Source organism: Nelumbo lutea, chromosome 8 (genome assembly GCF_056320005.1).
Source record: "Nelumbo lutea isolate HS-2025 chromosome 8, American lotus-T2T, whole genome shotgun sequence".
In the NCBI taxonomy this organism is placed as follows: domain Eukaryota; kingdom Viridiplantae; phylum Streptophyta; class Magnoliopsida; order Proteales; family Nelumbonaceae; genus Nelumbo; species Nelumbo lutea.
In genome coordinates, this window is record NC_142691.1 from 23852660 (window position 1) to 23869549 (window position 16890).

The window sequence follows — 16890 nt, forward strand, 5'->3', positions numbered from 1 at the left end:
TCTTCTAAAGAAGGGAGAGCTGATCCTCCTAGTATCTAGGCCTGCATTGGTTCATACTTAAATTTCAGCCCCACAAAAAATTGAGTTACATCAAGTTGTTCTCTTTGTTGTTGCTGAAATTTAACATCAGAAGTGAGGGGGTGATAAACATTCAATTCATTACAGATGTTTCTCATACTAGCATAGCACTCCTCAAGACTCTGATCAACCTGTTGTAGATTAAAGTATTTCTAATACAGTTGATATATTCTGGTTGTATTGTTTTGACCCGAATACAACTTCTTAGCATGATCCCACACTTCTTTGGTAGTGTCAAGAAACATGAAGTTTACACTAATCTTGGGTTCCATACTGTTCCATAACCATGTCATAATCTATGTATCTTCTTGTTCCCAATCATCATACTCATGAGAATCGGTGGAGGGTTTTTCTTTCTTTATGTATTTCACCTTCTTCTTTGCCTTAAGAAAAACTTCTACAAATTTAGCCCAGGGTACATAATTTTCTCCATTTATTTTAATGGAGGTCATTTAAACATTCAAATAGTTAGTAGGGACCATCACATTAGTCCTTTTACCACTGCTGTCTCCCATAGCTGAATTCTGATATTGTTGAATTTGGCACACTGCACACTAGACCACACCACACACTAAATACATTGGTTTCAACACTTAGTATTGCTGAAAAGTGCACTCTTTAGACCACAAACCCTACCCCATGACTACCTAAAGACTCACCACACTGTTTGAGGACCACTCCCCTAACTCCCCTTTCGAATCATATTGAAAGAAACCATAAACCGTAGCACACTACAATATGAAATCCCACCATAGAATCCGAAACAGACTTATGATTTGATTCACAACACGAAATTGCATAGAAATCAGACCACAAAAGACATCCACTATACCACACGAATCAGCCCTCTTCTCTTCATCGATTAGGGGAGGGCTTCTTAGAAACCACAACAATCTGGCATTGGACCAGTGGCGCATAAGTGGAGCGCCAACTGTATTGCCCGTGGCTTCTGACGGGGTGGCAGCCATGCAGGTGGCCTCCTGTCGGATGCCCCACTTTGTCCAATCTTTAGGCTAGGTTGTCTCGCCTGTTGAGGACCATCTTGAATTGGTCTATAGTAACTAAGTTCTGAGCATTTCTTAGAGGGAAGTCTTTAAAACATTTCCACAGACGGCGCCAATCATTGTTGTCAAAGTTGGGGCCAAGGGCAACAAGGGAATTTCGTTGATGTAAGAGGCCAATGGGTCTGACCTATAAGCAGGAGAAGAATACATGTCAGAGGCCCCAGGTGTTATCCTAGGGGCAGAGACTCCGACAGCTAAGGATTTGAGACGAGGGTTCAAAGCTTAATCCTTAACAGCTAAGGAGAGATCTCTTGGGATTCTTAATGCATGAAAGCAAAGTATGATTACCTTGCGATGGGAACTTCCTTTTATAGATGAACTTGCCTTGAAGTAGTTAGAGGCAATTGAGATGTATGGCCAGGATTACACCTGGCTGATGCCATGTGGTGCAATCCTAGTTGCGCTAATTATGCCTACATCACCACTTATCGTGTTCCTCAATTTAATGTGTATGATCTTTCGACTTCATCATCTGATGTTGTGTTTTCTTCTACTATCTTATCTGCGAAATTTCTCTTAAATTCACGCTAAGTTGAAATCTTTATTTGTTGTACGGCCAATTGTGTGTCAATTTCGATTTCCTGCTAACCTTTTCCTCCTTTCCTTTCTACTAACCCAATCAGGCCATCTGTTTCTATCCGTCTAACCTCCCAACAAATAATTTAGTTAATAGAGGGTTAACCTTTGTAGACATTTATTAGGAGATTGGACAGATAAGGACAAATGGCCTAATTTGAGTGGATTAGTAGAGAGGAGAGGAGGAAAAAGTTAGCAGAAAATACGAATTGATTTTGTGTAATTTTCTTTCTAGTTTTCCTTCTGTCTATCTGATTGTGGCTCATCTATTATGTCTTCATAAAAATAAGTTTTACTTTGTAAGAATTTCCAAATTCCAATTGTAAATGTATGAATGTTGACCATTCCATGGGCTGGAGTTACGAAGCCTAGAGCCTGACTTAGTAAAATTTTATTCACTTTTAATAAGCATTTTTAAGTCGAGCTTTGTTTCGTTCCGTCCTAATAAAAGTACCACCTTTTTGTTTTTCAATGATACCTCCAAAAATATAAACAAAAATTCTCATATATGGGGTCAAAATGGATTTTGATAATTTTAAGAATTCAAAATTTAGAATTCAGAGGAAATAAAAGTTCACCAATACCAATATATCTCTCAATATAATCATGTTTTATGTTACATCATAAAATTAAAGTAAGCAAAAAAAAATTTATAACACAAGCAACCCAAGTTTATTTGTAGGACACCATCACCTGCAACTATAACTCTAATTCCAATGGTCACACTAAGGGATGACGCCAAGTTGGACTTTCTACCTAAATAATAAAACATATCTTTACTTTTCGAGTTGGACTTGACTTCTATAGTTCTATTGGGATGATGCCAGCAGACAAAAACCTTCTTTTATGTCTGTCTGTTAAAATGTGATATCATGCTGCGTAATAAGTTTTTGAAAATCCTAATTATATCCTTTCTTTGATTTGTTGTCTTATGTGACATCATGAAAATACAATAAATCAAAGAAAACTTTACGAGAAAGACCCAAACAATCTAATCTTAATTCTAGGACACCATCAACTACAACTATAACTCTAATTCCAACTATCACTCTAAGGGCCCATTTGATTAGTCAGAATCAGAATTGAAATCTCTCTACATTGATATCTTAATGGTCTATTCCTCCATCTGTTTGGTTCCAATGTAGATCAAAACCAGAATGGAAAATCATCTACAATGGGATTCTTATTCTCAAGGGAGGGAGAAGCTGGGAATGATTATTCCCTCAAATGGGGGAATACCATTTTAGTAAGAATGAGATCGGGATTATAGTTCTACCTATCCAAACAATTAGAATTAGATGGGCATTCTAATTCCAATTCTAGACCCTTATACCCACAAGCCAAACAAACCCTAAGATATGAATGAACCTGCAAATACATATTATAATTGGTTTTTTTGGAGGGAAGAAAAAATGCGCCTATAGCTCTTTCAATGGTAACTTAATGCTTTATCATGCCAATGGTGGTAAAGATGTTGCATTAGCCATTTACAACATGCATCTTAACATGGTGCTTTGCTGTTGAAGCTTCAATAGTGTGAGAATGAAATTAATAATGTACATGATGGTTAAATACTTCAAATAAATATATAGAATCATTGATACTAAGACTATTTTCTACACAAGATATCTTTTGGGTTGTTCATATTTTTTACTGATAGATTTAGCATTTAAACCACTAAGTTTGGCTTCCTTGCTGCATCGTTTATTTCAATGTTTTTTTTTTTTTTGTCATAAATCGCCCCAATTTTCAATTCCATTGACTGAACAAACTTTCACTAATTTGAATTTTAAATACTGAATAAATTATGTTTTTTCATATCCACAAAGTTCCTTATATAAAGTTAACATTGACTTGTTATCTCTCACCCTTAAAACTGAAAAACAAAAGGACTTTTAACCTACGCACATGGTAAGGACATATAGAAGCTAAGGAAAATTGCAATTAGGAAAATTCCAGTGAGTTTCACAAAGCGATATGTCTGTTTTATTTTCTCATCTTTCTAAGTGGGGACATGAATAATAATTGTAAAAGACTTAAACCTCACCTATTATCTATCCGTGTCTGTTAAAATGTAACGTCATGCTGCAGAGCTAAGTTTTTGAAAATCCTAATTACTCTTTCTTTGATTTGTTATGTCTTATGTTACATCATGAAAATAAAGTAAGCAAAAGAAAAATTTATGAGAAAAACGCAAGCAACCTAAGTTCATTTATAGGACATGCACCATCACCTGCAACTATAACTCTAACTCCAATTGTCACACTAAGGGCCCCATTGATTAGTAAGAATCAAAATTGGCATCCCTTGACATTGAAATGCTAATGGTCTTCTCCCCCATCTGTTTGGTTGAGATGTAGATCAGAACTGGAATGAAAATCAACTACAATGGAATTCACATTCCCAAGGGAGAAGAAACCGGGAATGATTATATCCCCTTAAATGGGGAATGCCATTCTAGTAACAATGAATTCGGGGTTATGATTCTATTTAACCAAACAATTGGAATTAAAATGGGCATTTCAATTCTAATTCTAAACCCCTATACTCACAAGCCAAACAGTCCCTAAGATATTAATGACCCTGAAAATGCATGTTACAATTGTTAGTTGACCAAACGAATGGGTATTGGTTTTTTAAGGGATGTATTTGTTTGTTTGTTTGTTTGTTTTTTTTTTCTTTTTGAGACATTAATAATAGAATACTTCATATTTCTACCTAAATACTAAAATATATCCTTACTTTTCAAGTTGGAATTGACTTCTATTGAGATGGATGCCAAAAACGTTAATTTTCTGTCCGTGTCTGTAAAAATAATGCTGCGCAGCTACAATTTTGAAAATCCTAATTATACTCTTTTAGTATGAGAGAATGATGGTTCAGTTAGCCCAGGGTCAGAATTCATAGGCACAAACTACAATTGGGTTGGGATAGGTGCTAGGTTGAAATTGATGTCAACTTACAGGTAGGCATTAATAAATAGAATGTGGGTTGTTGACATTTTGAATGTTTATAGCTCTGCCATGGAAATCAAAAATTTGCATTGGGCTTATCTATATTTTTCGTTTTCTTGGTTTATTATGTTATATGTGACATCATGAAAATACAATAAACAAAAAAAAAATGTTACAAGAATGGGTGAATTTCAGATGTAGATCAGAATCGGAGTCTGAATGAGAATCAGCTATAATGGGATTCTCACTCCCTACAAAGGGGGAAGCCATGAATGATTATTCCCTCAAATGGGTGAATTTCGTTCTACTGTAAATGAAATCAGGATTACGATTCTATGTAACCAAACGATTGAAATTAGGATGAACACTCCAATTCCAATTCGAGACCCCTATACCCACAAGCCAAATAGACCCTAAGATATGAATGAAGCTGCAAATACGTGTTACAATTGTTAGAGATGATTGAAGTTGACCAAAAGGATTGGTATTGAATTCTTGGAGGGAAGAATTCAACTTGATGTGTTGTCATGTCAATTGCATAAAGTTTTTACTATTCCAAGTTGAAAGAGATGTGCTTTTTTTTCTAAATTAATTAGAATTAATTTAATTCCAATTTTAGCTTAGGCCTTAGAGTATATTCATTGTTGTATTACCGTCGTAAGAGATAACAATTTATGAACCAAAGGACCAAGGTCAAAATTTAATTTGAAAAGGGAGGGGACATTCGAGTATGTAGGTGACAAATTAAGAGAGATTTAAGTCTTCAACCCTTTTTGAAGCCAGAAGGAATTTTCATTCATCAATTAATTACATCTCATGAGAGACCATAAACCGAATAAAGTCAAGCATAATTAACCAGGTCATGGCTGTATTATGGGTAATGACAAACTGAACTAATTTGTGGGCTACTCAATTACACAGTCAATATATAACCAACAAATTGCACTGTGACAAGGTACAGCAAAGATTGCGACAAATAAAAATAGTGGTGTAGACTCTCCAATGAGGGTCAGCATCAGAACAAACTGCCTCAATGACTACCTTATCATCGCTCTCTAATTCGATAGCCTCCATCGCGACATGCAGTGGGATAGGCATCGCTCAAGAAAAAATGAAGCATTCATTGTGATTTCTAATGATGATTCCAGTTTTGCGCTTCTGGAGGTGACCAAGTTTCCTCAGTATGATCGGTTCTGGTTTTTCCCAAAACTGGATTTCTATAAAAATCATTGGTTTTGAACAATAAATCGCTGACTTGGGCGATTAACTGTTTGAATGGTTTTGACCGATTTTCATTTTTTTTTAATTTTTTATTTTATTTTTTGTCAAAATAGGCCAACTGCTTGATTCAAATGATTGGACTGTTCAACCCGATAACCAAACCCCTGATCGGTTCAATCTCTGGGTCAATTTTGAAAACCACTGGACGAATATAGGTAGAACGGTTGGCTATAACTACTTGTATCCCTTCTTCAAACCAGATCTCCAACATTGTATACCATTGGCCCGAAATCCATAGGAGAAGCTAAGCCAAATAGGGCCAATTTCTAAGCAAGAGAAGAATAAATGCTCGGATGTTTTAGGAGCTTCACAAGTAGAGTTTACAAAATAGGATTATTGCAGGAGCATCTCCTAGCCATTTTTGCACCAACTGTGATGGAATTCATACAACATCTTTTTCAAATGAATGTTTTAATGTGGGGAATTATAAATTTAATTCCCTAGAATTTTCTCCAATTGAGACCATTGCAAATGCACCCCATTATGGATCAAGAGTTCTTTGTTTGAGTGCTTGGCGGATTCTAAGAGGGAGGTGTCTTCTCGCCAAAGGAAAGTAGAGTGGTGGGAGAAGGTGATAGCGGAGCTCGATGAGGAGCTTACTTCTGTGCAACTTGGGTTAGGAGAGGCTAAGGCAATGTCAGCTTCTTTCTTAGGCAGAGGAGTGCTTGAGTCTGCTTTAGGGTTTTAGAGAATCTCTCTCGACTGTTGTTGGGCAACAATCCTGATATTTTGTTTTCTTCTTTTCAGTTTGTTGTAATTTTTGTATTCTTGTCATATTTGGACCTTTTGCTATAATGCAATGAATGGTTTTGCAGTGGTTATTTTCTGTGATATGAAATCATGTGCTGTGGTATATATATATGCAATTTTGCACGAGGTATAAGTTTACCTGTAGAAAAATATTGATGTATATTGTCCGGTTTTGGCGAATCGCCACTATCTATTATTTGCTTTCGCATTCTTGGATTGTTGGACCATGTACTTTGTATGCTGCAGTGCATTGTTTGTCTCCATAGTACTATGTATGGTAGCCTTTATCCTAAGTGCCACGAGTAGGGTTGTATTTTGTGTATTGTGCATGTATGACTATTGAATCTTTGTTATGATAATTTATTGTAAATGATATATAAGTTTTATACACACCTTTTGGCCATGGAGGCTGCTACATAACTTCTTTGAGGCCCCGTCCAGTCCAAAATCAATTTGGACGGATTGGACGGACCGAAAAGACATAGTGGATTGGACCAATCCGGTCCAAAATATTTATTAGATTTATATTGGATTTAGTTGAATTAAGCCAATATCTGGTCCATTGATATAAGATAAGAATATAGGTGTCAATGAACTGGGTTTGGGATGAAACCAATCTAAATTAAAATGAATTTAAAAAAAGTTGGACGATTCGAACATTGAATTGGACCGGTCCAAAATGGTCCAAATCAGACGATTCGAAAATGGGTGAGATGCGGCTTGTAGAAATATCAAATTGGTGTATGCTCGCATGTCATTGAACTTTTATTAAAAACTAGTAATTAAGCACGTGCAATTGATTTTTTTTCATATTAATTACTTGAATTTTAGATATATCATAGTTAAGATATAAATTGAAAATTAATAAAAGTAACACTATGAGTAAAAATGAACTTAAATACTTGTACTAAATATGCACCTGTAGAAATTTTAAATTACAATTATTATTATTATTATTATTAAATGATGGATCTAATGATGTTATTATAACATGCATAAAATTATAATCTGGTTAATTTTCTGCATCATTACAATACCAAATGGATGAACTTGCATCCTATGGACCCGGGTTTAGAGGATTTTCTGGACCTACCAAAGGAAAGCATACATGACGACACCATTTACAGGATAGACCATTCCTTAATAGTGCACAGCAAAAAAAAAAAAAAGAAACAAAAAAGAAAATAATATTTTTAAAAAAATAACACCACCTTACAGTTTCTAATTTTATTTTCTGTTGTTTCTTACTGATTTTCACTCGTGTCACCTTGTAAAGATGCACCTTACATGGACCAAACAACCCCATCCCACCCTGTATTGGGAATCTCCTGCACTTAGTGTTCATGGGGAGATATTCTCAATACACGGTGGGATTAATACAAAAATCTCTCTTATTTTCTTTCCTATTGGAAGCTAATTAGATAAAGCAGAGATTATTTAAGATGGAAAAAAGGATTAAAACAAAAGGACAATAAAATAGTAAAAAGATTTAAGTTATGCTTTCAATTTCAGCATATATATGATTTAAATAATCTCTGCTTTATCTAATTAGCTTCCAATAGGAAAGAAAATAAGAGATATGGGTATTGCCGTTTAGATGGAAATAAGGATTAAAAGAGGACAACCAATGATTATAAGATCCTGAAGTTGAGGGGGGAGTCCGGCTTCCGGCAAGGGTGCGAACCTCGGAGAATTACAAATCACCAAGGACATAAGAGATGTAGGCAGTTTCCAATCCTCGTCTTTTGGAAAGGACGTACAATCATTGATGCCCAACGATTCTAGACGTGTAAGCTGGTGCAAGCCAACACCCTCGGGTGGGAGGAGTTCCCTGTCGTCCTCACCGCATCCGCTGATTTCGAGACGAACTAGTCCGGTTGGCAACCCCCCAGTTGGAAAGGCCGTTAAGCGAGGGCATCGTAGGTTAAAAGTCCTTTTGTTTTTCAGTTTTAAGGGTGAAAGTTAACAAGTCAATGTTAACTTTATATAAGCTTAAGATCAAAATTTTGCTTTCTTTTTGGAAATCTTTTGATTGTGCTAGTATGTTTTCTTATTAGTTTGGAATTGTATTTTCATTCTTATTTTTTGCTCAAACTACATCTTGGTATGATTTCTAGGAGTCCAAGTATGACTCTGGGCTTTTCTCTCTTGTCATTATTATTTCTTTTACGGATTCTTCTCTTATTGTTCATATATTGAATCTTGTTTTGATTGGTAAGAGTAATTTGGAGATGGAAATGCTTTTAAACAAAACAAAGGGATTGATTTCTCATTGCAACCAAGAAAATTCAAAAGCCATGGAGTTAGTTGATAGACACTTACAAGTGAAATGATGAAGCTGCACAGTCATTAGTTGATAATTCACTTTTATCTTTTTGGCTTATTGATGTATGTGATATCTGCCTCCAAAGTGTGTAAAAAGATGTAGAAGAAATCTCCTCATCTACTCAATATGACAGGGAGGAACAGTTAATTATCTATTTCCCCTATGATCTTCATGTTTGTTTAATAAGGAAAATATAATTCATGACCACTACAACTAATGTCCATTTAGAATAACAAAATCACACGCGCACTTTCACTAGTTTGAGCAAACATATATATGAATCTGATATTGAGCAAACATATATATGAAACTAAAAGGAATTTATATACAGAGTAGAGTTCGGCTCACCGCTAGAAATGTAATTACAGTATCCTAAAAGAATAATGAAAACAAAACCAAGAACAACTAAAACATACAAGAGATAATGATAAGGTTTACAGAGGATAAGGCGATTCTAAGATAAGGCTTGCTTGCTCGCTTAATACCCCCTCTCAAGTTGGAGCATATAAATGGGAAATGCCCAACTTGGCAAGAAGATGTTCGAATTGTTGCCTGCTGGCCTTTGTAAACATATCGGCAAGTTGCTCTGAAGTCCGGACGTAGGAAGGTCGTATATTCCCATTCTGGATTTCACTGCAGACAAAGTGACAATCTACTTCACCGTGTTTAGTCCTCCCCTGGAAGACCGGATTCGCAATGATATGCAAGGCTGCTTGACTATCACAGTATAACCGCATAGGGTCAGGATGATCAACTCCTATTGAATGCAACAACCCTTTTAACCATTTCAATTCACATGCAGCTGTTGCCATAGACCTGTATTCTGCCTCAGCTGATGATCTGGACACTGTAAGTTGCTTCTTTGTCTTCCACGATATAGGCGCTTGGCCCAATAAAACAAAGTATCCTATGAGAGAGCGTCGTGTCAGTGGACACCTGGCCCAGTCAGAGTCACAGTAGGCATACAATCGAAGATCACACTGTCAACTGGAAGGAAAATTCCCTGTCCCGGGTCACCTTTCAAATATCGCACCACACGCAAAGCCGTCTCCCAGTGTTCTTCAGGGGGGTTCTGCATAAATTGAGTGAGCACATGCACACAATAGGACAATTCAGGATGGGTAATGGTCAAGTAAATTAAACGACCCACTAGCCTCCTGTAACTCTCCGGCTTTATCATCAGAGGATCATCTGCCAGAGCTAGTTTATGATTTTGTTCTAGGGGAAGTCCAGCTGGCTTAGCGCCTAACAAACCAGTTTCTGATATGATATCCAACGCGTACTTCCGCTGACAAAGAAAAATACCTTTCTGGTTTCTGGCGACCTCCATTCCTAAAAAGTATTTCAAAGTTCTCAAGTCCTTCATGTGGAAGCATTGGCTGAGATACTTCTTGAATCTCAAAATGGCATTGTCGTTATTTTCGGAGATGACAAGATCGTCCACATAAACCAAAATATTTAACTGTTTGTGCTTCCGTCGAAGCATAAACAATGAGTAATCAGATTGTGACTGGGTAAAGCCATACTGTTTCAAGGCTGTCGTGAGTTTAGCAAACTAGCAACGAGGGGCCTGTTTCAAACCATAAAGTGACTTGTGCAGCTTGCACACCTTTCCAGGTAGTCTTGAAGCAAATCCAGGAGGCATCTTCATATACACTTCTTCTTGCAAATCTCTATGGAGAAATGCGTTCTGCATGTCCATCTGATGTAGTTCCCAGTTTCTAGCCGCAACAACTGCAAGGAATGTCCGAACTGTAACCATCTTTGCCACAGGCGCAAACGTTTCATTGTAGTCAATCCCTTCAACCTGTTTGTTTCTGAAGATCACCAAACACGCCTTGTACCGCTCTATTGTGCCATCCGAGTTGTACTTTATCTTGTAGACCCATTTACTTCCGAGAGCCTTCTTCCCTGGCGGCAAGTCCACCACTGTCCAGGTTCTATTGTTTTCTAAAGCTTCAATTTCCTTTCTCATTGCCTCTCTCCAACGAGAGTCCTTGACAGCCTCTGAATAACTCTAGGGCTCATGACTAGCTGTGATAGCTGCTAAGAAAGAGCGGTGTCGCAAAGAAAATTTATCACAATTCACATACTGTGTTATAGGATAGGGAGTACCTGAGGAGTGAGATCACTGAGGTGAACTGGCAAGAGGGGCTCAGACTGTTGTTGAAACACCATGTGGTGTGTATGACGTAGTCCTTGAGACGACTGGAAGGATGCTTCATTCTATGGCCTCGTCCAAGTTGCTCATTCCCTGCATTTGTTTCTTCCACAGAGCCCCCCCCCCTTACATCATGCTCCCCTTCATTATTTTCACACCTGTCGCTTTGTTCTCCCTCTCTTCACTATCTTCCTCGTCATACACTTCAGTCTCCACCTGGTTATATTCAAGATTACCATCATTGTGTCCGTGTTCGACTTGTTTTTCTTCAATAGCATAGGGAAACTCAGTTTCTGAAAACACCACATCCCTGGAAACAAAATATTCATTGGTTTCTAAGTCATAAACTCTCCACCCCTTCTTCCCAAAGGGGTATCCCACAAAGACACGACGTCTGGCTCTACTGGCAAACTTATCCCTGGTACGATTTAGGCTTCGCGCATAACACAAACACCCAAACGTTCGTATATGTTTGTAGCTTGGTTTCTGCCCATACAACATCTCATACGGTGATTTTCCCAAAAGGAAAGTGGAGGGGTCCTGTTGATCAGATAATCGGCCGTCATAACACACTCTCCCCAAAACTCAATAGGGAGATTAGCCTGAAATCTAAGGGCTTTGGCAACATTCAATATATGTCTATGCTTTCTCTCGACACGTCCATTCTGTTGCGGTGTTTCAACACATGAGGTCTGATGTATTATACCTTGCTCAGAAAAATATTCCTTCAAGCAAGTAAATTCAGTATCATTATCGCTTCTAACTATCTTCACCAATTTTTCATATTGGCGTTTAACCATAGTGAAGAAGTTCCGCAGCGTTTTGCCCACTTCACTTTTGTCATTAAGTAAGAAAATCCAAACAGCTCACGAGAAATCGTCAACAATAGTAAAAAAATACGAGGCACCACGAGACGCCCGTACAGATTACGGACCCCATAAATCACAATGAATCAAATCGAAAGTCCCTTTAGCATTATTTTCACTAGAATCAAACGTACCTCTTGTCTGTTTGGCTTTTGAACAAACACCACAAATCCGATTTCCACTACCACATCTAATGTTCAAATTAGGAAGAAGTTTAATTACTTTCTCGGAAGGATGACCCATTCTCTTGTGCCATAACTCGTATGAAGCTTCGACCTCTGCTTTATGAACCTTGCTTGAGTACGCACTTTTGAAGCAGTAGAGCCCTCCACGTAGTTCACCCGCACCAATCACCATCACCGAAGTGCAGTCCTGTATAACACAAAACTTATTAGTGAATTGGATATTACAATTCGATTCCTCTAATAATTGCGACACAGATATCAGGTTACAATTCAAATGAGGAACATAAAGCACATTAGTAAGATTCATGTGTTTATTTAAAATGGCGGTCCCTTTCTTTATTGCCATGACATGCTTTCCATCGGGCAATCCAACCTGACAACCAGTCACGGTCTCGGTATCATGCAAGTGATCCAAGTTCCCAGTCATATGGTGTGAGGCTCCTGTATCAATTATCCAATTCATACCTGTCAACTTCTCACTTGTGCTGGGTTTGCAAGAATTCAAGAGATTAAGAAAAGTGGACCACTATTCATTAGTCAATCCACCGAATGATGTACGATCTTCTTTTGTCGCATGGATTGGTTCAAACGTTTGCCCTACCATTTGCGCAACATTTGCTCTCTGTACGCTTCCATGTCCACGACCAGTTTTGCCTTGTGTTCCTCGGCCTCGAGCTTTCCCACTTCCATTAGATCTCGGCCGGTCCCCCCACCAGTCCGGGTAGCCAATGAGTTGAAAGCAACTCTCAGCCTCATGTCCTATTCGTCCGCAGTTTGTGCACACTCCATATTTCTCTTTTGTGTCGTGTCCCGTTCTTTTTGTGCCACCTTGTGCTTGTGCAGCAAAGCTCATCGCCTCTCTTTTTTCTTCTTTGCCACGGGTCACGGTTCTCAGCCGCTCCTCTTGTATCACCATGGCATAGGCTTTGTTCAAGTTTGGCAGCGGATCAGTGCCCAGAATATTGGAACGCACTGTTCCATATACTGTGTCATCTAAGCCCATTAGAAACTGATGGACTCTTTCTTCTTCTCGTCTCTTCTCCAGCTTTGCAGCAATATTACAGTTGTAGCCTGCACAAATGCATGTCGGAATTTGCTCGTAATTAGCAAGTTCTTCCCAGATTTGTTTCAGTTTGCCATAATATGTCACGATTGGGAGACTGGCCTGTTTGCTGTTCGCGAGATCTGCCTTGAGTTGCTGAACTCTTGGCCCATTGCCTACTGAAAACCGTTCTTTGATGTCATCCCATAGATCCTTCATGTCCTCCATATACGTGATCGTAGAACGCAGGCTCGGTTTTTTCGTGTTGAGGATCCAGGAAACTAGCATCGAGTTTTCTGGGCTTTCTGCTGGATTAATCCCTTTCTCATCCTTCTTTGGAGCATTTGCCATGTTTTATATGTATAAAATAACAAAGATAACCTCTGTGAGAGAAAGAGATCTAGAGAGAGAGAGAATGGTTAATTTTGATATTTGCAAGGTTCTGAGTAGTGAATCTGGAAGCGGAAGTGGATAGTACAAATGGGTATGGGCATTTTTAGTGGGAGGGTGGCAATTTTGAATGAGTTGATGTGCAGAAGTTGAGTTGTTCAACACAATAAGGCGTTTATATAGAGAAGTCCTGAAGAGGAAGAAATGGTGAAGTCAAGAACTCAAAGACATCTTTTCATGGAGTGTGAGATAACACATTAAAAGATAACACTTCTTTTTCTTGTGTTCTTTCTTTCTAGACTCGCCAGTCGCCATGTAGGAGGTGGTTATTTCTCTTTTCCTTGACTTGCCAAACTCAGAGGTCAACATATCCTCCAATTTCATGGAAAGATAGGGTTAAACAAATTGGTGAAATTAATAATAAAATATATAAGGCCTGCCATGATTAAGGTAGCAATCGGGTCGGATTCGGATTTAGTTCGGTTCTGCTTGCTTTACTATTAATATACTTCATCACATTACATATTGATGGGTCAAATCAGCATTGGATCGGATTACTGGACAGAAGCAAGTACTATCGTATCCAAAGTCCAATAATATAATAATATAATCAGGTTGGATGTTAGATCGTGTATCACGTTTGGTGGTTTAAAATTAAGATTGTGTTTGGTTTGAAGGAAAAAAAATAGGGAAAGGAAGAGAAAGTCAGAGAAAACCTTTACAAATATACATATAAGTTTTCATATCTTTTTCTTCCTTTCCCTACTTTTTCCTTCAAACCAAACATAACCTAAAAAGTCACAGGAATGATTGGGGGGTGAATATGGAGGGTATTGTAGATATTTTGTTTGTGGCTGATCTTTGAATCGAAATTATCTTGGAAAAGCTTTGTATCTTGCAGATGTCATCTTTTATCAAACGCGACTGCTTTGTGCTTTATTGGGCTTTAAAAAAGCAACTTTATTGTAGTGGGTTAATAATAGAAAGATGCATTAATTTATTAAACAGGTCTCATAATAAACGGATGCAGCAATTGAACGGCATATTAAAAACTCTATCAGTCCGAGTTTGTCTTACATTAAGGGTTCGTTTGGTTTGCTGGAATAGGGGTTTGGAATCAGAATTGAAATAGGCTATTTCGATTCCAACTGTTTGGTTGGGCGGAATCAGAATCTCATTCCCATTTTTGTTGGAATGGCATTCTCCCATTTGAAAGAATGACTATTCCCTGCCCCTTTTTTGGGAATGAAATCTCATTCCTGCTGATTTTAATTCCCATTCCCATTTCTGTCTGAACCAAACAAACTATGGGAATTGACCATTCCGATTCTGATTCTGACTAGAAACCAAACAGACCCTAAACTCTAATGAATAATGACATAGATCCTGATTTGTCTTGTACTAATGCTAGGGCAAACAATGGATAAATGGTATTAAATAGAAAGGCAAAACATGATTCATGTTGCCGGCCCCATTTAGTTGGGACACTTTTGGCAGATGATTTTTTGGAAAGACATGATAATCAAAGCCCCTACATCTCTGGGTGAATTAAATAAATAAATAAATTAATTAATTAATAAATAAAACAGCTGATTGATTACCACTTTTATGATATTGGTTTATTTATTATTACAAGATTTTCTGGTATCAAGGTCCAACCTTTTATATATTAATATTAATATTAGGTAGCCCCAAAATATATATGGCCTGAATGGTCTAGAATTGACTTGAAATCTGCTATGAACACAGATGTAGGGCTAAGTATTAAATACAGCAAATTAATAAAGGGCAAATTTTTTAAACTGCCCTTAAGGTTTAGGAAATTGACTAAATATATCTCTACTGTTTTTGACAATTTGCCCTTAGTATAGATAGACATCAAATCATTTATCTATCCATCCATCTATACTATTATAAAAAGTAGGAATATCTCCCCATGGCTTTTGGATTATTTTCTTGACTATTTGAATTTGGTCTCTTTTTATTGTAATCACAGAAATAATTGTAATAAATGATTATTACTTTTATCAATGATGAAAATGTAACAAAAAATAAATAAAGCTAACTTTTGAAAACAATACTTATTTCCATCTAAATGGCGGGTCAAAGGTCCAAATGTGTGGATAAAATGGGTCAACCAATGATATCAAAATTAAATAATAAAAATAAAAAATACAAAAAAATCATAAAAAAATGATATGTCTCAAATATTATACATTTATCATAAACAAGAATTATTTTTATAGTTGATTATGAAATGGGGTAGAAATTTTAGAACCACCCAAAAATTTAAAACTCAAAACATAGATAAAAATAAAGGACAAACATAGAAAATAAAAGAATTATAAAAAAATTATGCACATCTCTATGTCCCTACTACCTGGTAAGTGGGTTTCACGTAAACCATGCAGTGCCCCACATGAAGTTCCTACGGCATCTACTGGTATGAGCAGTCTTAAGTAAGAAAATGAAGTTCAGGGGCTCTGGATCAACACTAAGGCTGTGTTTGATATGAAGGAAAAAGTATGGAAAGGATTTTTAATTTCCTTCAAACCAAACATAGCCTAAATGCACCACTCTCAATTTCTGATTTTCATATGACGAGAAATGACCAATAGATAACAACCCTTATCAATGAAGTAATGATCCTCTTGTTCCCAACAAATTAGACCATACCATTAACGACTTTCATCCATTTCTATCATTTACAAGTTACAAGCAATGTAAAAAAAAAAGAAAAAACATTATCAAATGTTTCAAAGTGTTCATGCTAATCCGAAGCCCCAATTGATTGTAGGGAAATATTATACTAGTTGTTGCTTTACCCGTAGCCCAAGTTCTTTTTCAGTTTTTCTACCCTCCATTAATTGTGGTGGTTGTTCAGACTTCTCAAGCAATGTTTTGGGTTCAGTGAGTACGGCTTCGGTCAGGGCAAGATGGTGAACAAAAGGGATGACAAGAATCCAACACCGAGCTGTAGTTTCACCAAGATGTCTCTAGTGTTTGGCATACTTCTTGGAAGCAAATAGTACTCTTGAACAGTTCCATCAGCAAACGCAAGCGTTAGAAACTTCAAACAAGTTAAGACTGCATCTGCATGAACTATATATGTCTCTCTGGGACGACTCAACTCTTCTACATTCTTTATCAACTTCTTGGCCTTCTTTCTTTCTTCGTCACATGGACAGTTGGATCGCTAGATCAGCCAGTGAAACTG

The 16890-nt window shown here is 37.3% G+C and overlaps 1 protein-coding gene across 1 annotated transcript; it reads right to left on the reverse strand.

The window, feature by feature from the left end:
• Positions 1-9954: 9954 nt before the first annotated feature.
• On the reverse strand, positions 9955-13634 carry LOC148843379 (uncharacterized). The gene is made up of 7 exons (XM_088959407.1): positions 12832-13634; positions 12585-12726; positions 12191-12428; positions 11897-12019; positions 11349-11483; positions 10639-11036; positions 9955-10554 (listed from the first exon to the last, which is right to left on the reverse strand). The coding sequence occupies exons 1-7, from the start codon at positions 13632-13634 to the stop codon at positions 9955-9957; spliced, it is 2439 nt and encodes an 812-aa protein (XP_088815533.1).
• Between the last annotated feature and the right edge of the window lie 3256 nt (positions 13635-16890).

Excerpts from the sequence above, each read along its gene's own strand:
- LOC148843379 (XM_088959407.1), bottom strand. The coding sequence starts at position 13,634 with ATGGCAAATGCTCCAAAGAAGGATGAGAAAGGGATTAATCCAGCAGAA. Across the intron at positions 12,727-12,831 it reads GCGCAAATGGTAGGGCAAAC|CACAAGTGAGAAGTTGACAG; the intron begins GTTTGAACCAAT and ends TTGCAAACCCAG. Across the intron at positions 12,020-12,190 it reads AAAAGCCAAACAGACAAGAG|TGGGCAAAACGCTGCGGAAC; the intron begins GTACGTTTGATT and ends ACAAAAGTGAAG.